The following is a 25,564-nucleotide window of genomic DNA, read 5'->3' as shown; positions in this document are numbered from 1 at the left end:
GAAAATTTTGAACTTAAAAAAAGATCATTCACAGGGCATAACAAACCATTCACATGCTCCACTGAATAGTTGAAAACCGGCAAGAAGTGAACACTGCATTTATCTCGAAAATCGAATGAACATGGAGTGAACACTGTATTGTCAACAGCACAAAATTTCCATCTCCATCATTAATCCGGCCAAGCAATAAAAGGAAAGAGAACAAGCCCACGAGCAAGCTTCCACTAAATATAATATTAAATTGCCGAACCAGTTCACCGAGTTCAAATCAGAATTTTGAAATCATCGAGTTCAACATTATATAAGGACGCATCACTATAGATTAAAGGAAATACAACATCTTAGGTAAATTTGGTACATTAATAATTTCTGGGTACATGGGGAAGTCCAGTGGCGTCTCCCCCCTCGAACTTGATGGCTCCTATGCTCAACACCATACCTGAACAGAGTAACGCCGTCAGCAAGCCATGAGGCTCCATAGCTTTCCTTTGACTAGTCGCCGCATCAATCGCCTCCCAATGCTTCTTTTACTCTAGAAGATGATATCCATGGCGCGATAAACTCCGAGTGTTAGAAATGCCTAAGAATTAACAGTCAGAAGTCCACGACATAAGCTGCTTGCCCTGGCAGTATTGTCCAAGTCATCAGCCAAAAATAAGATGGCATAATAGAACTAAGACACCAACAAATGTTGACTTGTTGTCATCTGTGTAGTACATTTCACACTTCAGACACCCAAGCTATCTTCAGTGTTCAGAGTTGTTGCCCTCTTCTATTCAGCAGTCTGTGCCGCCACGTCTTCATTCACCTCTGTAATAACCTTAAGAAGGTCCACTGGGGTTGCAGCAGGATCGAGCTCATGACAACCTTCCGGGGCATTGTTGCCTTCTTCACCAGTCAGCAGTCGAGAAGGAACCTGATGGGAGAAACGAAACAGCTCACCCTTTGGTATCCTCCTGACCTCCTTGGGGTCCATGTGCCTATGGAACACAGCTTTGAAGCCAGCAACCTTCAACAATGGAATGACAGTCAGCCCTTGCTCCTCAGTGAAATCATCAATAACTTCGACAATCTCGTATTTATATATCACATCATCAGGTGTAAGCTCGTTCCAATCAGGAGACCAGTCTCGGTACAAAGCCCATGTATCACCTTTCTGAGGAATAATTCTGATAATCCCACGGGGGCCTTTAGTCCAGCTGACTTTGTGCGAAAATATGTTGACTGTTTCCGTAATCTGGTACCTTCCAACCCTAAAATCGCCACATGTTTTCTGGAAACCAGAGGCAACCCAGTTTATTGGAGACAGTTCAATATTGGATTTGGAATTGAGGAAACTCATGCGGATTCTGAAAGGTCTCATTGAAAGAACTTTCTGCACCATTGCATATAGACGAGGCATTCCATCCTCACTGTCATATGTAGCCCATACTTGGTCGCTATAAAAAGCTCTCTCTGTGCGATCCTTATCAAAATCATGGAAGTCAGGATCTGGGACATCAATTGAAACAGGCACACGCTTCTGTTCTGGATTCTTTTCATCAGTTGCAGTTGCAGGTACGTGGGTGTCGACACTTATTGAACTGCATAGCTTGAGTCCTTTGCCAAGCTTGCCAGAGAGGACCCCATTTGCCTTTATGTTGTTGTCACTAGGATATACCTTTCCTTCTGACTTTCTTTTCTCTGCAAACCGTGAACATGCTGCCATGCTCAGCTCTTGCAATTTTCCCCGGACGGCTTCTTTGGCTTTCTCAACAAGTAGACCCCGTGTATCAATCTGGGAGATCTCTCTCAAAACATTGGCTCTCCTTACACTCACTGCAGATCTCATCTTTTCCACTGAAGTGCCATTAACCCGCCCCACATCTGTGAAAGCATTTGTCTCTGTGCTTGCAACCACTGTTTCTTTGTTATCTCCAGCATAATCCACAGTAGTATAATCATTACTATGCCTTCTCCGCTTTGCAAACCGGCCACGCCTTGAAGTAGTTCTCTCAGGGTCACATGTGTTTCCACTTTCAGGGTAGTTGTAGCTGTAGCTCTCTTCATTTCTTCTAGGTTTCTCGGAAGCCTGGGTACTGTAAGCATTTGTGTCAGCTGCAGGCGCTGTCTTGGAGTACTGATTCCACTGAAAGCTTTGACTGTTGTAGGAATCATAAGTGCTATCTTGCTGATACCCCACATGCCCTGTCCCCGGAATGCTAGAAGTCCTGCTTGTTGAGCCATATGAATGTTTGGTGGAACTGTGGTTCTGTGGCTGCTGCTTGGTTGACCAGGAGAAAGATGAACTGCTTCCGTTGCAAGGAAATCCAGTCTCTACCGCCATGAACGCATGATGGCAGTTTGGGCACAGAAGGTTATGATTAAGATACATTCTTAAGTACTCATACTGCATACGGCAGCGATTGCAAGATGTCCAGAAAGTATCAACACCAGCAGGACGAGCAGTAGCCTCAGCAGCAGCCGCAGCAGCAGCGGCGGCGGCGGCGGCAGCAGCAGCATTCTTTCGAGCTCTCTTGGTCGCCTTCTTGTCATACGTATACATGCCATTGGTTACGTTGACAACAGAATGATCTGACCTCTTCTGATCATAAATTGCCTTCCGACTAGTATCAGACAACACACTCCACGCCTCAGAGATCAGTTTAAAGGCCTCCTCAGCACCGACTGACTTGTTCTTATCAGGGTGCAGCTGGAGAGCTAGCTTCCTGTACTGCTTCTTCACATCCTCTTCATCTGCAAAGGCGGGCAGGGACAAGATCCGGTACCAGTCACTCTCTCCATCAATCTTGGACTCTGCTGCAAGATGAACTTCAAGAGTCGACGCCATCTGGGATATGCCCTCAAGCGATGGGCAGAGATTCTGGGCCTTGACCGCATACTTGCGTGCGCCCCTGAGGTCACGCGCATGAAACTTGCTCTCTGCAGTATTTCGTGCTTTCAAAGCTTCATCCATATTGTACTCCACACTCATCTCCACCTTTGAATTGGATCAACAGACAGCTGGACTTGAGCAAGAATGAAGAAGCCCAGGACCAAGAAATGAACAAGAGTTCACTGCACAGTACTGTTGATCTTAACCTTGAGAACTATGAAAACTCCATTGATCTGCAGCAAAGTAGGGCAAATGATAAGAATATTGAGGAACAAAATACAGAGCACACTCGTGTGGAATCGCAAACAACATAGCACAGCGTCGACAGCAAAGTGTAACCTGAGAAAACATGTAAACCAAGCAGTGAAGTAGAGGGACACTGAATTTCGGCACTATCAGCCGGAAACGATCTATTAATTTCTAATTTGGCAGGACCGGAAAACAACCTGGAAGCGAAATCTATCTCGTCATCATTTAATTTCAGCTCCGACAAATTTATTTGGCAGTACAACAAATCTACTCCACTAGAATGGACTACGCGCCACTGAGATTTGCTTCAGCGAATCGGAACTTGAAAGCTTAGCAGATCAGCGACCGGAGCTACACCGACCCGACCAAAAAGGCAATTAATCTCGGGTAGCAAGAGACAGTGCGAGAAAGATCCAGCCCAGCTTTCTCCACAAAACTAGAGAATCTGGAGCCGCGGCTCCCCCGGAACAGCGCCAAAACCCAAGCGAAATGAACACATCCAAGTGCCAGGAAGCGTCCAAATCAGCTCAAGAACAGCCCAAAACCCCATCAGGAATCCGGCCGAGAGGACCACCGATCCGCGCGATCCGCGTCCCCGGCGCGCCGGGCCAGCAGCGGCGCTGACCCCAGGTGCTCAAAATCTAGAGCCCCAAGAACCCTAGGCCGCCAGATCTGCCGCGGCAGGCCACGGCCGGCGGCGAAAAGCACCTGAATCGAGAGCCAGGGAGGGGAGAAGTCGGGGGAGGACGTACCCATGCGGATCGGCTGGAGGAGGCGCAGGAATCGGGGCGGATTGGAGGCCACGGGCTCCCCCGAATTGCGAATCCCTCGGCCCCGGATTTAATTTCGGGGGGGAGGAGGAAGGAGCTCTAAAAAAATGAAGTTTTTTAGCTCAAGACTTTTAGTCAAAGCCCCAAAAATCGTAATACCAAATGAGAGGGGTAGCAGCAGAGCAGCAGTAGTAGTAGAAAAAGGAGCGAGTGTAGGTCAGGCCGTGTGCCTCTGTGCCTCTGTGTCCTGTAAAAATAGAGATTAGATTATTATTCCGCCTTTGTTTTTTGTTTGCCTTTAAAAGTTTCAAACTTTGCCCTCATTTGGTGCCCCAAATTAAACTCCCCCACAGTGCAGGCCCAAACCCCAGGCCGGGTGTCAACCCAGGGGCTTTCTCGCCATTTCCGGCTCAGATACAAAACATACTGGAGTACTACTGCTATTTCTTTATCTTTAGGGGGGAAAAGGCTGAGTTGATTATGTGCTTTAATTCGGGCTTTAATATTGTTAATTGCTGTTTTAAGCTGTAGATTTGACGTTAATACAGGGCGGAGCACATGGGAAAGTGTCCTTAAGTATCCCCCAGCTGGGCCCACTCGTCATGGTACTGGAGTGTATACATGGGCAGGTACGTATACGCATTATATAAGGTGAGAAACCTTTACTAGGGAGGGGCTATTTCTGTAAAACCACAGCGGCGGGTACAGCAGGAGCGTAACCCTAGTGCTGTGTTGTTAGATCAATCAGATGTGACTAGGGTTGTTTCAGGTATTTCCTACTAACCTAGCAAGGATTATGCCTAGGGTTAAGTTAAAATCACAACCACCAGCCACAAAAAGCTTTGCTCTCCTCTCCAGTCCGGTGAACCCTAATTCTTTTTTTTTCCTGAGAAGAGATACCTTGTGTGCAGACTGAGAACCTTTTTCTCCCCCCATGTGGGCCCCACTCTCCCTGTTACCCTTTAAGTACACACACACACACCCTCTCTACATCATCACCTCACCAGCAATTTGTACTGGTATCTCAGAGGAAATAATAAAAGTAGGCATATGACAGTAGCAGCACAAGAACTAGCAAAATATCTAGCACTGCTGACACACCTGCTACTTATATTCTGTTATTGCAACAAAAAATCCAAGGATGTTGCTAGTAATAATACATCATGGCACAGCCCCAGGTTCAAATTTGCCTCATTTGAGCATGTAAAGAAAAAGTAGACAAGAAGAGTGAGTCTGCATTCAGCTCTGAGTTGCATCCAGTTTCAGAATGCCTCTTGTGTGATCTTGAACCATGCCACTCTGTGCTCTTGTTGATAAGCCAGGAGATCCCAGCTGTTCAAATTTCAGTGTATAGTAGGTTAACATTGATTACAGATTGAACTACTGTAGAAAAGTGTCTTCACAAGGAAAATGTGGCAGCTGACTTGTGTGAGAACTGAGCCGAGCAGATTGTGTTTCTGTCACTTTGTTCAAGAACTGATAGTTGTTTGGCAGCAGCACCTAGGAGCTGAATCTTCAGGTGACAGGATCAGCTTACATACACATGCTGCCAGTCACCAAAGGAAGATCACTTGGATAATAATGTGTCATTTTCACAGGCCTAAACAACAAAGTCTCTAGGAGTTTTGCTGCCAGACAAAAGTAGTAGCGTCCATATGATGGGCAGCCCAGATAGATAGATAGATAGATAGATAGATAGATAGATAGATAGATGGCCAGATCTGCAAGTAGCTTGAAGTTAGGCAGCTGATGTGTTCAGTTTCAAGATGGAACTAAGATCACAGTCAAGGTGGTGCATACCTGGTACATAAATAGCATGAAAACTCCAGCAACAAAATTTGGAGATGCTCCACCCCACAATCATTTTGCAGTTTGAATTCCTGACCCTGGTCACTTGAGGTTATTATTCCATAGTACTATATATACATGAAAAGCATGGCAACATTTACTAGTCACAAGTTCATACACGGCAAGAAAGTCTAATAAAAATAGCCGGGCAGTTTCACAAGTTTCATGTTTCCAGCATTGGCAGAAACCATACAAGGTGTTATCATGAGAGAGGGTTCATTACAGCCAAAGTAAAGTAGCATTTGACAGATAAATACACAGTCGCATCCTCGGACAAAAAAGACCTGCAATTTACATCTGGGAACGGGTTGCTTACAGTATAAACTATAAAATGGTCTGCCCTTCCAAAAAAAACTATAAAAATGGTCTGCAACTATATAAACAAACAAACTTTAGCTTCTTGTATCTTGATTCATGAATCATATGTTCAATAATGTATGTATGGTACATGGTACAACGGGGATGATCTATCCATGGAAAAAAGTTCATCACCGGACAGATCGATAGAGGTGAGAGTAGACTCGCTTGGTCCTGTAAACAATGACAAGGCTCAAGCCAGCACCCACGACGCAAAACGCTGACATGATCAACGAGCTGACAAAGAAGCAAACAGCCCCTTCACACTTCAGTGGCCCATCTGCAAGTAACCCCATGCCCTGAAGAAACTGTGGAGACGACGACGCTGAGCTCTGACGGCGCTGCGCTTGCCTCTCAGCTTCATAGTCATAGAAGCTACTGGCAATGAGACCTGAGAAGATCAGCGACCCTGTGGGGTTTGCTACTGTGAGGAAATTATACATTGCGCCAAAGTGTTTTACACCGAAAAGTTCAGAAACAGCAGCCGGCACAATAGCCCAGTGAGTGCCATATCCAAGCCCAACCAGGAAGGTTCCCATGTACATAGTTCCAGGCCAAGCCATTGCAAAGAGGAAATGCCCAGCAGCCATGAGTATCTGAGCTAAGGCCAATGCTATGTGCCTTGGGTATTTATGTTCCCTGATCATCAGAAGAATAGTTGGTCAATGTATGAAGAAAGCCTGGCCAAAATTTGAGAGGTACTGAAGAGCACCGCAAAAAAATACAGCTACTGAAAAATGATAGCAATCATTTTTATTTGCTGTGTTAACAGTGGATGCCAGATCAAAATGTGGAGAACCTAGTGTTGGTACCTGACAATATTCTCAGAGAAATAGCCACCTCCAACACGACCAAGGAAGTTCCATATGCTCGTTAATGACACGAAGTTATGCCCGTCTTTGAAACCAGCAGCTTGGCTCATCTGACCCAAATTATCAATCACCGTCAGCCCTGATCCAGACCCGAGCAGAAGCGATAACCAAATAAGCCAAAAATCAGCCTTGACCAATGCCTGCATCAGGGTGAAGTTCTCCCCCCTACGTGGTCCCTTCCTGACTCTAACCCCACCTCTTGCTGCAGCTTGAACTAACTTGGTCTGCAAGTCTGCAATTCTCCTTCTCCTTTCAGATGGGGATAAAGAGTCTATGTCTTTAGGCTTCTCGTCTTCCATCTCACTTAGAATCAACTCTGGTTGATCCTCCCTTTCATGTGAAGTACCTGCCTCTCCTTTTAATGCTTCAGACAGCAGAGCCTCTTCATATGGACTTGGATATTCAGTTTTCAAGCTAAACGTCAGGACCACGGGGATCGCAATCGGTAAAATAAGCAAGACGAAAAGAAACACTGTGAGAGAAATAGCCACATTATCACTCACTTCCAGGAAATCTTGGACTAGCATGACACCAACGAGATATGAGGCAAGGAGCAAGCAAATGGTGTAGATGAACATGAAGCTGTTCTTGTCAGATGACCGCACCTGTCGGTGACCCCCGACAGGCCTTATAACAAACATGAGGCCAATGGCAACAAGTGACGGCCCGACTGCGACCATGAAGATAAGAGTTGCATGGTCTGGTGTGTGCATTACTGCAAACAGTTGAGTCAGAATTGCACTGCTAAGCCCAGCAAATCCTTTCAGAATGCCCACAGTTGGGCCCCTGCTCTTTGGGAAATTCTGGATGCATGTAACCAGTGAAGTTGTGTTGAAATATGTCTCGCCGTTGGTTCCAACAAAAATAAGGACACACATCTGAATTAAAAACATCAAGAAGTATTATATTAGTGTCGAAAATTGAGCAAAGGGAAGCAAATAACTAGTCAGTTTCCAGATTTTTGTTTCATATTTATCTAATTGTGGGGATTCCCTATTTCCTCCACGTAGTTTGGAATCCTGGCCATCTGGACAACAATGAAACTCGTTCATCAATTTTATTTGGAGAAGACCATACCAATTCTATAGCTTTTTGCATTCTCTCTGTAGTTCCGTATACAGAACTGAGCATACATAGTGTACAATATATGAATTCATATATTTAAGAGATAGAAACAAAACAAAGAATGCAGCTCTGCATGGCAAGCAACAAATGTGTGGGTTACATTATCCTGAGCTGCACACGAACATTTGCTTGACGAAGCAACTGAGGCTGTGTAGAAAATGATGTGGACAAACTAATTGTTTACTTGTAAATAAGCAACCATTCAGCCATTCACCGGTCAATCATAGTGATTGTGATGATGATTTATGATATGGCGTGCAGATTTTGCAATCAAACATCACACCTTGCAAAGCTATGTGCACACTCTTGACAGCCATAAATTTACAATATACTACTTCTGACATGTGAGAAATTTGGAGAAACTGTTGGAAATATGCCCTAGAGGCAATAATAAAGTAGTTATTATTATATTTCCTTGTTCATGATAATCGTTTATTATCCATGCTAGAATTGTATTGATAGGAAACTCAGATACATGTGTGGATACATAGACAACACCATGTCCCTAGTAAGCCTCTAGTTGACTAGCTCGTTGATCAATAGATGGTTACGGTTTCCTGACCATGGACATTGGATGTCATTGATAACGGGATCACATCATTAGGAGAATGATGTGATGGACAAAGACCCAATTCTAAGCCTAGCACAAGATCATGTAGTTCGTATGCTAAAGCTTTTCTAATGTCAAGTATCATTTCCTTAGACCATGAGATTGTGCAACTCCCGGATACCGTAGGAGTGCTTTGGGTGTGCCAAACGTCACAACGTAACTGGGTGGCTATAAAGGTACACTACAGGTATCTCCGAAAGTGTCTGTTGGGTTGGCACGAATCGAGACTGGGATTTGTCACTCCGTGTAAACGGAGGGGTATCTCTGGGCCCACTCGGTAGGACATCATCATAATGTGCACAATGTGATCAAGGAGTTGATCACGGGATGATGTGTTACGAAACGAGTAAAGAGACTTGCCGGTAACGAGATTGAACAAGGTATCGGGATACCGACGATCGAATCTCGGGCAAGTATCGTACCGCTAGACAAAGGGAATTGTATACGGGATTGATTAAGTCCTTGACATCGTGGTTCATCCGATGAGATCATCGTGGAACATGTGGGAGCCAACATGGGTATCCAGATCCCGCTGTTGGTTATTGACCGGAGAGTCATCTCGGTCATGTCTGCATGTCTCCCGAACCCGTAGGGTCTACACACTTAAGGTTCGGTGACGCTAGGGTTATAGAGATATTAGTATGCGGTAACCCGAAAGTTGTTCGGAGTCCCGGATGAGATCCCGGACGTCACAAGGAGTTCCGGAATGGTCCGGGGGTAAAGATTTATATATGGGAAGTCTTGTTTTGGTCGCCGGAAAAGTTTCGCGCATTATCGGTATTGTACCGGGAGTGCCGAAAGGGGTCCGGGGGTCCACCAAGGGGGTCCACCTGCCCCGGGGGGCCACATGGGCTGTAGGGGTGTGCGCCTTGGCCTATATGGGCCAAGGGCACCAGCCCCAAGAGGCCCATGCGCCAAGAGATAAGGGAAAGAAAGAGTCCTAAAGGGGGAAGGCTCCTCCTAGGTGCCTTGGGGAGGATGGACTCCTCCCTGGCCGCACCCTTCCTTGGAGGAAGGGCCAAGGCTGCGCCCCCCCCCCCTCTCCCTTGGCCCTATATATAGTGGGGGGAAGGGAGGGCAGCCGCACCTAAGCCCTGGCGCCTCCCTCTCCCTCCCATGACACATCTCCCTCCTCCCGCAGCGCTTGGCGAAGCCCTGTTGGAATCCCGCTACTTCCACCACCACGCCGTCGTGCTGCTGGATCTCCATCAACCTCTCCTCCCCCCTTGCTGGATCAAGAAGGAGGAGACGTCGCTGCTCCGTACATGTGTTGAACGCGGAGGTGCCGTCCGTTCGGCGCTAGGATCATCGGTGATTTGGATCACGACGAGTACGACTCCATCAACCCCGTTCTCTTGAACGCTTCCGCGCGCGATCTACAAGGGTATGTAGATCCACTCCTCCCTCGTTGCTAGATGACTCCATAGATTGATCTTGGTGGTACGTAGAATTTTTTTGAATTATTGCTACGTTCCCCATCAGTGGCATCATGAGCTAGGTCTATGCGTAGTTTCTATGCACGAGTAGAACACAAAGTAGTTGTGGGCGTTGATTTTGTTCAATATGCTTACCGTTACTAGTCCAATCTTGATTCGGTGGCATTGTGGGATGAAGCGGCCCGGACCGACCTTACACGTACTCTTACGTGAGACTGATTCCACCGACTGACATGCACTAGTTGCATAAGGTGGCTAGCGGGTGTCTGTCTCTCCCACTTTAGTCAGATCGGATTCGATGAAAAGGGTCCTTATGAAGGGTAAATAGCAATTGGCATATCATGTTGTGGTTTTTGCGTAGGTAAGAAACGTTCTTGCTAGAAACCCATAGCAGCCACGTAAAACATGCAAACAACAATTAGAGGACGTCTAACTTGTTTTTGCAGGGTATGCTATGTGATGTGATATGGCCAAAAGGATGTGATGAATGATATATGTGATGTATGAGATTGATCATGTTCTTGTAATAGGAATCACGACTTGCATGTCGATGAGTATGACAACCGGCAGGAGCCATAGGAGTTGTCTTAATTTATTTATGACCTGCGTGTCAACATAAACGTCATGTAATTACTTTACTTTATTGCTAACCGTTAGCTGTAGTAGTAGAAGTAATAGTTGACGAGACAACTTCATGAAGACACGATGATAGAGATCATGATGATGGAGATCATGGTGTCATGCCGGTGACGATGATGATCATGGAGCCCCGAAGATGGAGATCAAGAGGAGCAAAGTGATGATGGCCATATCATGTCACTATTTGATTGCATGTGATGTTTATCATGTTTATGCATCTTGTTTACTTAGAACAACGGTAGTAAATAAGATGATCCCTCATAATAATTTCAAGAAAGTGTTCCCCCTAACTGTGCACCGTTGCGACAGTTCGTTGTTTCGAAACACCACGTGATGATCGGGTGTTAGATTCTAACGTTCACATACAACGGGTGTAAGACAGATTTACACACGCGAAACACTTAGGTTGACTTGACGAGCCTAGCATGTACAGACATGGCCTCGGAACACAAGAGACCGAAAGGTCGAGCATGAGTCGTATGGTAGATACGATCAACATGAAAATGTTCACTGATGATGACTAGTCCGTCTCACGTGATGATCGGACACGGCCTAGTTGACTCGGATCATGTAATCACTTAGATGACTAGAGGGATGTCTATCTGAGTGGGAGTTCACAAGATGAACTTAATTATCCTGAACATAGTCAAAAGGTCTTCGCAAATTATGTCGTAGCTCGCGCTTCAGTTCTACTGTTTAGATATGTTCCTAGAGAAAATTTAGTTGAAAGTTGATAGTAGTAATTATGCGGACTAGGTCCGTAAACTGAGGTTTGTCCTCATTGCTTCATAGAAGGCTTATGTCCTTAATGCACCGCTCAGTGTGCTGAACCTCGAACGTTGTCTATGGATGTTGCGAACATCTGACATACACATTTTGATAACTATGTGATAGTTCAGCTAAACGGCTTAGAGTTGAGGCACCGAAGACGTTTTGAAACGTCGCGAAACATATGAGATGTTTCGAGGGCTGAAATTGGGATTTCAGGCTCATGCCCACGTCAAGAGGTATAAGACCTCCGACGATTTTCTTAGCCTGCAAACTAAGGGAGAAAAGCTCAATTGTTGAACTTGTGCTCAGATTGTCTGAGTACAACAATCGCTTGAATCGAGTGGGAGTTGATCTTCCAGATGAAATAGTGATGGTTCTCCGAAGTCATTACCACCAAGCTGCTTGAGCTTCATGATGAACTATAATATATCAGGGACATATATGATGATCCTTGAGATATTCGCGATGTTTGACACCACAAAAGTAGAGATCAAGAAGGAGCATCAATTGTTGATGGTTGGTGAAACCACTAGTTTCAAGAAGGGCAAGGGAAAAAAGGGATGCTTCATGAAACGGCAAATCAGCTGCTGCTCTAGTGAAGAAACCCAAGGTTGAACCCAAACCCGAAACTAAGTGCTTTTGTAATAAAGGGAACAGCCACTGGAGCAGAATTACCCTAGATACTTGGTAGATAAGAAGGTTGGCAAGGTCGATAGAAGTATATTGGATGTATTATGTTAATATGTACTTTACTAGTACTCCTAGTAGCACCAGGGTATGAGATACCGGTTCGGTTGCTAAGTGTTAATAACTCGAAATAAAAGCTACGGAATAAACGGAGACTAGCTAAAGGTGAGATGACGATATGTGTTGGAAGTATTTCCAAGGTTGATCAAATATCGTACGCTCCCTCTACCATCGAGATTGGTGTTTGCGTTGAGCATAGACATGATTGGATTATGTCTATCGCAATATGGTTATTCATTTAAAGAGAATAATGGTTACTCTGTTTATTTGAATAATACCTTTAATGGTCTTACACCTGAAATGAATGGTTTATTGAATCTCGATCGTAGTGATACACATGTTCATGCCAAAAGATAGTAATGATAGTACCACCTACTTGTGGCACTGCCACGTAAGTCATATCGGTATAAAACGCATGAAGAAGCTCCATGTTGATGGATCTTTGGGCTCACTTGTTTTGAAAGGTTTGAGACATGCGAACCATGTCTATTGGTGTATATGCATGAAGAAACTCCATGCAAATGGACCGTTTGGACTCACTTGATTTTGAATCACTTGAGACATGCAAATCATACCACATGGGCAAGATGACTGAAAGCCTCGTTTTCAGTAAAATGGAACTAGAAAGCAACTTGTTGGAAATAATACATTTTGATGTGTGCAATCCAATGAGTGCTGAGGCATGTAGTGGATATCGTTATGTTCTTACTTCACAGATGATTTGAGTAGGTGTTGAGTATATTTACTTGATGAATCACGAGTCTGAATTATTGAAAGGTTCAAGTAATTTCAGGGTAAATTTGGAAGATCGTCGTGACAAGAGGATAAAATATCTATATGATATGATCATAGAGATGAATATCTGAATTACGAGTTTGGCACAGAATTAAGACATTGTGGAAATTGTTTCACAACTAATACAGCCTGGAACACCATAGTGTGATGGTGTGTCCGAACATCATAACTGCACCCTATTGGATATGATGCATACCATGATGTCTCTTATCGAATTACCACGATAGTTTATGGGTTAGGCATTAAAGACAACCACATTCACTTTAAATAGGGCACCACGTAATTCCGATGAGATGACACCATATGAACTATGGTTTAGAGAAACCTAAACTGTCATTTCTTAGAAGTTTGGGGCTGCGACGATTATTTGAAAAAGTTTCAGGCTGATAAGCTCGAACCCAAAGCGGATAAATGCATCTTCATAGGACACCCAAAACAGTTGGGTATACCTCCTGTCTCAGATCCGAAAGCAATAAGGGATTGTTTCTAGAATCGGGTCCTTTCTCGAGGAAAAGTTTCTCTCGAAAGAATTGAGTGGGAGGATGGTGGAGACTTGATGAGGTTATTGAACCGTCTCTTCAACTAGTGTGTGGCAGGGCACAGGAGTTGTTCCTGTGGCACCTACACCAATTGAAGTGGAAGCTTATGATAGTGATCATGAAACTTCAGATCAAGTCACTACCAAACCTCGTGGGATGACAAGGATGCGTACTACTTCAAAGTGGTACGTAATCCTGTCTTGGAAGTCATGTTGCTAGACAACAATGAACCTACGAGCTATGGAGAAGCGATGGTGGGCCTGGATTCCAAAATGGCTCGAGGCCATATAATCCGAGAGAGGATCCATATATGAAAACAAAGTGTAGACTTTGGGAGAACTACTTGATGGTCGTAAGGCTGTTAGGTACATATGGATTTTAAAAGGAAGACAGACAATGATGGTAGGTATCACCATTAAGAAAGCTCGACTTGTCGTTAAGATGTTTTCCGACAAGTTCAAGGAGTTGACTGCGATGAGACTTTCTCACTCGTAGCGATGCTAAGAGTGTGTTGGAATTATATTAGCAATTACTGCATTATTTGTGAAATCTTGTAGATAGGATGCCAAAAACCATTGTTTCCTCGACGATTTTTGAGGAAAGGTTGTATGTGATACAACCGGAAGGTTTTGTTAATCCTGAAAGATGCTAATAAGTATGCAAAGCTCCAGCAATCCTTCTAAGGACTGGAGTAAGCATCTCGGAGTTGAAATGTATGCTTTGATAAGATGATCAAAGTTTTGGGTGTATACAAAGTTTATGAGAAACTTGTATTTCCAAAGAAGTGAGTGGGAGCACTATAGAATTTCTGATAAATATATGTTGACATCAGAAATGACGTAGAATTTCTGGAAAGCATATAGGGTTATTTGGAAAGTATTTTTCAATGGAAAGCCTGGATTAAGCTACTTGAACATTGAGCATCAAGATCTATAAGGATAGATCAAAATTCTTAATGGTACTTTCAAATGAGCACATACCTTGACATGATCTTGAAGGTGTTCAAGATGGACCAGTCAAAGAAGGAGTTCTTGCCTGAGTTGTAAGGTATGAAGTTAAGACTTAAAGCTCGACCACGGCAAAAGAAAGAGGAAGGACGAAGGTCGTCCCCTATGCTTTTGTCATAGCTCTATACGGTATGCCATGCTGAGTACCGCACCTGATGTGTGCCTTGCCACATATCTGGCAAGAGGGTACAAAGGTAATCTAGGAGTAGATCACCAGATAGCGGTCTAAATTATCCTTAGAGGAATAAGGATATGTTTCTCGGTTATGGAGGTGATACAGAGTTCGACGTAAAGAGTTACGTCGATGCAAGCTTAACACCTATCCGGATAGCTCTGAGTAGAGATACCGGATACGTATAATGGAGCAACAATTTAGAATAGCTCCAAGTAGAACAATTATTTGAAATGGCTCCAAATATAGCGTAGTAGCTGCATCTACAAGATGACATAGAGATTTGTGAAGTACATACGGATCTGAAAGATTCAGACCCGTTGACTATAACATCTCTCACAAGCATAACATGTTCAAACCCAGAACTTATCGAGTGTTAATCACATGGTAATGTAAACTAGATTATTGACTCTAGTAAACTCTTTGGGTGTTAGTCACATGGGGATGTGACCTTGAGTGTTAATCACATATCGATGTGAACTGGATTATTGACTCTAGTGCAAGTGGGAGACTGTTGGAAATATGCCCTAGAGGCAATAATAAAGTAGTTATTATTATATTTCCTTGTTCATGATAATCGTTTATTATCCATGCTAGAATTGTATTGATAGGAAACTCAGATACATGTGTGGATACATAGACAACACCATGTCCCTAGTAAGCCTCTAGTTGACTAGCTCGTTGATCAATAGATGGTTACGGTTTCCTGCCCATGGACATTGGATGTCATTGATAACGGGATCACATCATTAGGAGAATGATGTGATGGACAAAGACCCAATCCTAAGCCTAGCACAAGATCATGTAGTTCGTATGCTAAAGCTTTTCTAATGTCAAGTATCATTTCCTTAGACCATGAGATTGTGCAACTCCCGGATACCGTAGGAGTGCTTTGGATGTGCCAAACGTCACAACGTAACTGGGTGGCTATAAAGGTACACTACAGGTATCTCCAAAAGTGTCTGTTGGGTTGGCACGAATCGAGACTGGGATTTGTCACTCCGTGTAAACGGAGAGGTATCTCTGGGCCCACTCGGTAGGACATCATCATAATGTGCACAATGTGATCAAGGAGTTGATCACGGGATGATGTGTTACGAAACGAGTAAAGAGACTTGCCGGTAACGAGATTGAACAAGGTATCGGGATACCGACGATCGAATCTCGGGCAAGTATCGTACCGCTAGACAAAGGGAATTGTGTACGGGATTGATTAAGTCCTTGACATCGTGGTTCATCCGATGAGATTATCGTGGAACATGTGGGAGCCAACATGGGTATCCAGATCCCGCTGTTGGTTATTGACCGGAGAGTCATCTCGGTCATGTCTGCATGTCTCCCGAACCCGTAGGGTCTACACACTTAAGGTTCGGTGACGCTAGGGTTATAGAGATATTAGTATGCGGTAACCCGAAAGTTGTTCGGAGTCCCGGATGAGATCCCGGACGTCACAAGGAGTTCCGGAATGGTCCGGAGGTAAAGATTTATATATGGGAAGTCTTTTTTGGTCGCCGAAAAAGTTTCGCGCATTATCGGGATTGTACCGGGAGTGCCGAAAGGGGTCCGGGGGTCCATCAAGGGTGTCCACCTGCCCCGGGGGGCCACATGGGCTGTAGGGGTGTGCGCCTTGGCCTATATGGGCCAAGGGCACCAGCCCCAAGAGGCCCATGCGCCAAGAGATAAGGGAAAGAAAGAGTCCTAAAGGGGGAAGGCTCCTCCTAGGTGCCTTGGGGAGGATGGACTCCTCCCTGGCCGCACCCTTCCTTGGAGGAAGGGCCAAGGCTGCGCCCCCCCCTCTCCCTTGGCCCTATATATAGTGGGGGGAAGGGAGGGCAGCCGCACCTAAGCCCTGGCGCCTCCCTCTCCCTCCCATGACACATCTCCCTCCTCCCGCAACGCTTGGCGAAGCCCTGTTGGAATCCCGCTACTTCCACCACCACCTCGTCGTGCTACTGGATCTCCATCAACCTCTCCTCCCCCCTTGCTGGATCAAGAAGGAGGAGACGTCGCTGCTCCGTACGTGTGTTGAACGCGGAGGTGCCGTCCGTTCGGCGCTAGGATCATCGGTGATTTGGATCACGACGAGTACGACTCCATCAACCCCGTTCTCTTGAACGCTTCCGCGCGCGATCTACAAGGGTATGTAGATCCACTCCTCCCTCGTTGCTAGATGACTCCATAGATTGATCTTGGTGGTACGTAGAAATTTTTTGAATTATTGCTACGTTCCCCAACAGAAACATAGGAGGTTTAGGAAGTAAGACTAGACTACTTGGCCATCTAATCCAGATAAGGCCAATATAGTTTATAGTGAATCCATTAAAATATTATAGAGAGAAAATTGTGTTAAAAAAGCAACATAATATTTGAATTAAGAATAATCTCTGTTGCATCAACTCACGCCGATAAAGAATTAAAGACTTGAATATTGACAAATAGGCAAGTGGTTGCTGTGACAGTAAATAATTAAGCATAACATGGTGACTACTGAAAACAAAAGTAGTGACAAGGACAAGTTATTGTAAATAAAGAATGCTACACTAGGAGTAGAAGAATACACCATTGGCGGGCCGGCATTTCACACTTAAACATGTGTGATTAGTCAATTTCACAAGAAAGCCGGTGCCTAGAAAACTGATTTAATCTAAGATGTACTCTCCCTCCACGCCATTTTCATCAGCTGATCCTATCCAGCCAGTAACCCTCATTTTATTTAATGATCATGTGCCCCTCATTTTATTTAATTATCATGTGCTCTGCGGTCTACAGCCCACCTTGTTTGCAATTCCATAAACAAATTGGCACGACGACCTGAATGTATTGTGTGTGTAATTCAGCAGTAGCATTCAAAGTTGAGGACCATTTTGAACAGCTCTGTGATTCAATCAGATTCATAGTATCATCAACCAATCTAAGAAAGAAGCAGCGCACAATTCAAAAAGAAAGAAAGAAAGAAAGAAAGCAAGCAAGAAAGAAGCAGCGGCAGAGGAGGGACTTGACTTACTGACCATGGAGAGGGGCAGCGGCGGCGCCTGCTTGGTGACTATGAGCCAGAGCCATCCGTATCCGAGGAAGTTCTGCAGGGCGCCGATGAGCAGCATGGCCCAGGCGGGCAGCATGGCGGAGAGCGAGCCGGCGAGGAAGCCGACGCAGTCGCCGAGGTCCTTGGCGATGCCGAGCGCCGCCACGTGGCGCTGGTTGTAGCCGAGCGCGGCCTTGAGGATGGGCGAGATGGCGCCGAAGAGGTAGCCGATGCCGGCCATGGACTGCAGCCACATTGCGGCGACGAAGACGAGCCATCGGTTGGTGGAGAAGGCCCTGAGCCTGTCGGCGAGCACCCCCATCGGAGCGGCCAAGCTTGTCTGCTTATGCTTGTTCTTGGGGAATTGGAGGGAGGTCAAGGGTTGGATTTCGATGGTGGAATGGAATTGGAGAGCCGCCGGAGAGATTGGTGGAAGGAAGGAACCAAACCGGACGCAGATTTGGAGCCAAAAAAAGGAAGCCTTTTAATGGCAAGGCGCTTGGCTTTGCTTTTGCTGGGGTCAGGTCAGGTCAGGTGGAGGTGGCGCTAAACAAAATTTGTTTAGCGCAAAGGAAGAAGAGGAAATGATGGCCAACGGGAAGGGAAGACCTTTACACCCATCGAATGCCAAAGTTGAGGAGAAAAGCAATCCGAGTCCCGGCAGTGGCAACAGACGCAGTGCTCGATCGAACACAAGGATTTACTACTACAGTTCTAGAGAGACCGAAATGATGAACTGGTATTTGTGTGAGGATGACTGTACTGGTCGGGTGATGAGCCCTAATCTTTTTTGGGAGGAGGAGGAGAGAGCGCGCGATGGGAGAATGGAGGTTGAGTTTATTCCGAGATTTATAAGGAGACACTACTAGTTGACCAAATGTTTCGTAATCTGCCACCATCCCATCCTACACACGTGACACACGTTCCTGCCGAAAAATGAGTCTTGGTTTTTTTTAGGGAAAAAAGGGCTTGCTAGGATCTATCTAAAAGTCCTGTTCTGACAGTAAATGAAATAAAAAAATCTGGATTTTTTTCTAGCAAACATGGACAAATGTTTCATTGCTTGCAAAATTTCATCACGAAATAGAAAGCAGAAAACGATGTATACGCCCAACAACACACATCCGCCTCCTCCTCCTTCCAAAAAAGATTAGGGTTTCTCTGCTTTCCTCCGGCGCCACCGTCGGGCCGCTTCGTCTCCGGTGGCCTTAGGGGCCATGAGGACGCGGTGGATCTGGGCCCTTGCCGGCAAGAGGACTCCCTATTTAGATGTTTTATTTTTTTACTTTTGTTAGGGTTTATGTCATTTTCAGGAAGACGAGATGGCGGGGGCTCCCTGAAGATGGAATAAGGTTTGCCCGCCTAGCCTCGTTCCGGTGGTGCGTCTAGCATCGCCCGTGTGTGTGGAGATGTGTCTTCGGTGGATCTGCTCGGTTCTGGTCGTCGTTCGTCTATGTCCGTATGTCTTCAAATTGGATCCCTCCAATCTACACTATTCTTCATCGGCAACGGTTGCTGTTCTGGGGTGCTGGCCCTATAGGGCCTTAGCACGACGACTTCTCGACCGTCTAATACAACAAGTTTTGATCGGCTCCTGCGAGGGAGAGGCGATGACGACGACAAGTCTTTGTGTCGCTTCAGTGCTTATAGTCGTCGCCAAATGGTCTACAGATCTGGATGTAATTTTAATATTTCTGATATTCGTTTTACTTCCGTGATTGAACACGAATAGATCGAAAGTTTATTTTTTTTCAAGTTTCATCATGAAATAACAGTCGCGAAAGATATGACAAAAGGACAAAATCGATGCTCCAAAATGTTTTTGAAAATAATACTTTTAGAGCATCAACTTTTTCACATTTTTCACGAATGTTGTACAATATTGAAACTTTACAAGCAATCAAAACATTTGTCAATGTTTCTTTTTTTCTTTTTACTATTTAACCGAGCTCACATTGAGCTCAAGCTCGGTTTAACCGCGTTCCTGATCTCTCCCATTTCCTACGAAAATAGTATTATTCTGTCTCATATTATAAGACATTCTTATAACTTAATTTAGTTTGTAAAAACGTCTTACATTAGAACGGAAGGAGTAGATCCATGCGAGCTGCTGTCAAGTCTTAAGAGCGACTTCAATGGGGTGACCCATTTCATCCGCCGTTGTTCGGTTGGGTCGGCGCGAACAGAAAAATCGGCCTAACGTGCCGATTTAAAACGGACAGGCGTCCGCTTTTTGTCCGCGGACGACCCATTCCCGCCTCAATTTTGAGCCGGATTTGCGTCGGCGCGAACACGAGACGGATGCGTGCGCGTCTACTCCTTTTCCGGGGCCCGCTGGTCAGTGGCTTATTGGCCTCTCCCACCCCAGCAACCCTCGCCCGCCTTCTTCGTCGTCGACACCGCCGCCCTTTTTTGCCGGCGACTCTGCCAGCTGCCGCCGCCTCCACATCCGCCCAGCAACGCCGCTCACTCCCCCCGTCGCCCCGCCACCGCCGTCTTGCCGTCGAGGAGCAAATTGTTTCCCACCGCCGCTCCCCCAACCACATAGCCGCCCGCAACTAAGAGGCCGCCTCGCTGCGCCGGCCAAATCCTCACCGGCACGCTCGTCGGACGCCGGCCCACTCGTCGAAAGTCGGTAGGGCAGCTAGCTGGTCCGTGCGCGCACGACTCCCCTCGCCGGCCTTCTCCTTCTTCGATGCCTGCAAACTGTTCGACAGTTTGCCAAGGTACGAAAATGGACTCCGTCGATGAGTTCTTTTTCCACAATTTCCTTTGTGACTCCGACGATTCGTCGTCCGACGACGAGGAGGAGATATTGGCTGCCGTGTTGGTCCATCACCACCTCAACAGCCAGCGGCCGTTGTTTCGTGGCTCCATTTCGGGCCATCTTCCGGCGTTGAATCGCAACCGAGAAAGCGGGCATTTCCTTATTTGGAAGGACTACTTTGATACAACAAACCCGTTGTTCAAACATCACAAATTCCGCCGCCGTTTCCGTATGAGTAGGCATGTTTTCAACCGTATTAGAGAGGGAGTGGTCGGCTATGATGACTATTTTGAGTGCAAAGAGGATGCCGTCGGCAAGATTGGTTTCTCCCCTTATCAGAAATGCACTGCCGCCATCCGAATGCTTGCATACGGAGTGCCCGGTGATCTCATTGACGAGTAGTCTGTATGAGCGAGTCTACATGCCTAGAGTCCCTGTATAAGTTCTGCAAGGCTGTTATTGTTGTGTTTGGCCCTGAGTACTTGAGAGAGCCGACGGCTGAAGATACAACCCATTTTGTTGGCGATGAATGCTAGAAGGGGCTTCCCAGGGATGCTTGACAGTATAGAACTGCATGCACTGGGAGTGGAAGAACTGTCCTTCTACTTGGCAAGGGCAGTATAAGTGACATGTCAGGGCTTGCACTGTCATCCTAGAGGTCGTGACGTCTCAAGATCTCTGGATCTGGCACTGTTTCTTTGGCATGGTTGGATCACACAATAATATCAACGTGCATCAGCGCTCGCCGGTGTTTGCTAGGCTTGCCGAAGGCAACAGCCCACCGGTGAACTTTACTGTCAACGACCACAACTACGACAAAGGATACTGCCTGGGTGACGGTATCTATCCTCAGTGGACCACTATTGTCAAGACAATACCCAACCATGTCGGAGAGAAGAGGAAAATATTTGCCCAGGAGCAAGAGAGTGCCAGGAAGGATGTCGAGCGTGCCTTTGGTGTTTTGCAATCTCGATGGGGCATTGTTCGGTATCTTGCTAATACCTAGAGCAAGCAGAAACTGTGGGAGGTGATGACTGCTTGTGTGATCATGCACAATATGATCGTAGAAGACAAGCGCCCAGAACGTCTGTACGATCAAGGGTTTCAGTTTCAGGTTGAGAATGTTGTGCCTGAACATGGAGTAGCGGCAACGTTTGAACAATTCACCCAATTTCATGAAGACATGCGTGATTGGGAAACTCAAGTGCAACTGCAAAATGATTTGGTTGAGCATATGTGGGCTCATGTTGGCAACCAATAGATGTATCTTCTTTCATTCGGCTGTAAAACTATGTGAAACATTTTTATTTGTATCCGGCTTGTAAAACTATAATATTTTTATTCGATAATACTATATTATTTGACAATATGTTTGAATGCAAATCAATGTAAATATTGAGCGGCCAGCCGGCCACGCAGGCACATATGAGTCAACGCAATTGGCATGCTGCCGATCCAAATCTAAAAGAGAACGAACGCAGGGCAGGCGACCGACCCAAACGGATAAAAAACGGACGAAATCGCCGTCTATTTAGGTCGACCCGTTGGAGTTGCTCTAAGCTCCCGTTGCCCCGGACAGATATTTTCCTTGAACTGCTTCATTCAGGCAGCTGTCCCATTGAATTGCAAAGGCACAAACACACCGCTGCCGGCTCGCCTGATTCTACGTCTCGCCCAAAAGCTAGATTTTTGCCTTCCCCGGCCCTGTTTCTTTCTACCATTGCCATGCATGCGCCCCGTCCAGGGCAGAAATGATGATGACTCGTTGTCATGTCCGCCTCATTTCCCACAAAAGATCTCCGCTCCATTTATCTTTTTGCCATCGTGGCACATACAGTAGCAAAAATTAAAACAAAAGGAGGAAATCTTTTTATGTGACGTGCAGTCGATACGTACGCTGGCCGGCGACAGGAACCGGCAATACTTCTTTTTTTTCTAGAATCGGAGCCGGCAATACTTGTTCCTCGCCACGTAAACAAAAATGGTGGGTTACTAGTATGGTTAGTTTTTTCTAAAAAATAAAATCAAGTGGTAGTATTGTTTAATCCCCACGACACAAACATTGCATCTGCACATTTTTTATCGAGAAAAATTTACCGTAGGTCACTAAATTTGAGTTGGTTGACAGTTTGGAACCACTACTTCAAAATATCCGAACTAAGGTTCACGTACTTGCGCAAGGGGTTCACTTTGGTTCGTATGTACAATTTCGTCTACGTATTTGCTGACTTGGCCGGGTCAGTGGCCGCCAGCTCGCTTTGACCGCCACCTGATCGTGCCTAAGGTGAATACTAATCCATCCGGGTTTTTTTTTTTGTAAAATCGCCGGACAAAACGACCAGGTACTGGCGTTTTTACAAAGAAAAATCCGGATGGACTAGTATTAACCGTCGACGTCATGCGGGAGCGCGTCGAGTTTCTCCGCTCCCTCGGCCTCGGCCCCGACGACCTCGCCGCCTACCCGCTCGCCCTCGGCAGCAGCGTCCGCAAGAACATGGTCCCCGTCCTTGACTACCTCGGCAAGATCGGCGTCCGCCGCGACGAGCTCCCGCACCTGCTCCGCCGCTACCCGCAGGTGCTCCACGCCGGCATCGTCGTCGACCTCGCGCCCGTCGTCAAGTACCTCCAGGGGATGGACGTCAAGCCCGGCGACGTGCCGCGCGTGCTCGAGCGCTACCCGGAGCTCCTCGGCTTCAAGCTCGAGGGCACCTGTCCAGTTCCTGTCCATAGCTGTAGCACAAGGGGTTCACATGCTCTCTCGCATGCCTGCTCAACTACTCTGATGCAAAATTCGATGAGCGTATGAAGTGTGACACGATTGGAGTTGAAGAAATGGAGGATGATAATTCCTTTGACAAAGATAGGTTTATGGAGCAAGTACAATATGAGGATGATGAGGATATGGAAGAGGATAGCAATTATGATGACACCGATGATGAGTTCATCGAATGATTCCCTTCGTTCATAGTATCTAATATCAATTGTTAGCTAACAAACTTGCATTTATGTCTTGAGCTTGATGCTTTGTTGTATATGATGCAGTAGTGATCACTAGACTGTCATTTTTGAAGGATGTGCTTGATAAACCAAATGCTGGATATAATCAAACTGTAGCTTAGAGCTCTGATATATTCAGATATTTCACACAATGCTTGTTTAACTGGGAAATGATGTAGCATCGATCCTTGTTACTGACACATTTGGCATTTTCATATGGGAACACATTTTGCAACCATCTTTCTCATGTATGCCTAGATATATTGTAAACTTGAAGTTATATTATATACTCCCTTTGCATGTTTCTCATGTATGCCTAGATATACTGTAAACATGTTCATTGTTTGCTCATGTATGCCTAGACAAGGTGACACATTTTGCGGTCTGGAGTAGACAGTTTGCATTGTTCTGAATGTGAAACTGCATTATGACCCACTGCATTTGCAAGAACCTGAGCAAACAATGAACAAATTGTGATGTTATAAATCTGACATTCCCAGTCAGAAGTGAGATATGAGCCTCATGTTAATGCCACCTGTTGGTCTTCCAATGCAATGCATGTTCATCTTTGGTGTCACCTTGTCTCTCCTTATTTTTTTTGAGTCGACCTTGTCATTTTCTTATGATATACCCTTTTCTTCATGATTGAGTTTATTTCACTAGACTACGACTATGTAGTAGAGAGGGATGTTGGCATCAAGATTTTGACTATGTTGTCAAGAACTGATAAAGATCGCAGAGATGGCTTTAAAAAGTCTGCAATGCATACTACTCCAGTCTAGAACTCCAAAGGAGTATTAACCAAGGAGTAGGTATTGTGGCTTATAAAACTTGTCTCCTATTGAACACCAAAGTCGCGGATCCCCGTTTCAGAATGCCTGGAAAGGAGAAGTCCACCACTCCTGCCTCCAGATAGTGGATAGTCCAGAGTTGCTAGTCAGGCTGCTGGCGCCATTTAGTTTGGAATTTGGTGTGTTTCCATCGAAAACTGGATCATCCGCAACAAAGAATTTTGCTAGAAACATTTCAGTTCCAGTAGCCACTCTATCTGGAGAAATTGCTGCCAAGTGCCAACCGAACAGAGCTGACCCGTTCTATGTGAAATTCCTGCCTTTCAGTTTCAAGTCAGGAGGCTGCAGAACCTTATCAGAAATCACGACCAGAAAATGAACGGGGATCCCTTCCCCCCTTGCGCCACAACTATGGACAGGAACTGGACAGGTGCCCTCGAGCTTGAAGCCGAGGAGCTCCGGGTAGCGTTCGAGCACGTGCGACACGTCGCCGGGCTTGACATCCATCCCCTGGAGGTACTTGACGACAGGCGCGAGGTCGACGACGATGCTGGCGTGGAGCACCTGCGGGTAGCGGCGGAGCAGGTGCGGGAGCTCGTCGCGACGGACGTCGATCTTGCCGAGGTAGTCAAGGACAGGGACCATGTTCTTGCGGACGCTGCAACCGAGGGTGAGCGGGTAGGCGGCGAGGTCGTCGGGGCCGAGGCCGAGGGAGCGGAGGAACTCGACGCGCTCCCGCATGACGTCGACGGTGAATACTAGTCCATCCCGGGTTTTTTTTGTAAAAATGCCAGTACCTGGTCGCTTTGTCTGGTGTTTTTATAAAAAAAACCCGGATGGACTAGTATGCGGGTAGGTGGCGGTCAAAGCGAGCTGGCGGCCGCTGACTCGGCCAAGTCAGCAAATACGTAGATGAAATCATACATACGGACCAAAGTGAACCCCTTGCGCAGGTACGTGGACCGTAGTTCAGGTATTTTAAAGTAGTGGTACCAAACTGTCAACCGGCTCAAGTTTAATGACCTACAGTGAATTTTTATCTTTTTTATTTCACTATCTAGACCAGAGGAACACTGGAGATGTATGCATGCGCTCGTAGTCTGGCTAGCTAGGGCCAGATTTTGGCCAAGAAAGGAAAAATCAGCATATTTTATTGTGTGCATTTTCGCACGGGA

General features: G+C 45.9%; 3 protein-coding genes across 4 annotated transcripts; 1 reads left to right on the top strand and 2 right to left on the bottom strand.

The window, feature by feature from the left end:
- Window positions 1-210: 210 nt before the first annotated feature.
- On the bottom strand, window positions 211-4,157 carry LOC125537905 (uncharacterized). Its single transcript, XM_048701230.2, has 2 exons — window positions 3,877-4,157; window positions 211-3,108 (listed from the first exon to the last, which is right to left on the bottom strand). The coding sequence occupies exon 2, from the start codon at window positions 2,972-2,974 to the stop codon at window positions 773-775; it is 2,202 nt and encodes a 733-aa protein (XP_048557187.2). The 5' UTR covers window positions 2,975-3,108; window positions 3,877-4,157; the 3' UTR covers window positions 211-772.
- A 1,851-nt stretch (window positions 4,158-6,008) lies between these two features.
- On the bottom strand, window positions 6,009-18,671 carry LOC125537907 (protein NUCLEAR FUSION DEFECTIVE 4). Of its 2 annotated transcripts, none has more exons than XM_048701232.2 (3): window positions 17,821-18,671; window positions 6,912-7,849; window positions 6,009-6,738 (listed from the first exon to the last, which is right to left on the bottom strand). In XM_048701232.2, exons 1-3 carry the CDS (start codon window positions 18,154-18,156, stop codon window positions 6,231-6,233), a joined length of 1,782 nt encoding a protein of 593 aa, XP_048557189.1. In that variant the 5' UTR covers window positions 18,157-18,671; the 3' UTR covers window positions 6,009-6,230. The 2 variants fall into 2 exon arrangements, with proteins under 2 accessions (XP_048557189.1, XP_048557190.1); XM_048701233.2 differs by having other exon boundaries at window positions 17,817-17,952.
- A 4,313-nt stretch (window positions 18,672-22,984) lies between these two features.
- Window positions 22,985-23,605, top strand: LOC125537049 (uncharacterized). Its single transcript, XM_048700344.2, has one exon. It carries the CDS (start codon window positions 23,000-23,002, stop codon window positions 23,405-23,407), a length of 408 nt encoding a protein of 135 aa, XP_048556301.2. The 5' UTR covers window positions 22,985-22,999; the 3' UTR covers window positions 23,408-23,605.
- Window positions 23,606-25,564: the final 1,959 nt, after the last annotated feature.

This window comes from Triticum urartu, chromosome 2A (genome assembly GCF_056163025.1).
Source record: "Triticum urartu cultivar PI428250 chromosome 2A, HENAU_Tu73, whole genome shotgun sequence".
Classification (NCBI taxonomy): Eukaryota; Viridiplantae; Streptophyta; class Magnoliopsida; order Poales; family Poaceae; genus Triticum; species Triticum urartu.
The sequence above is the reverse complement of the archived record's forward strand: the minus strand, read 5'-3'. Positions and strand labels throughout refer to the sequence as shown.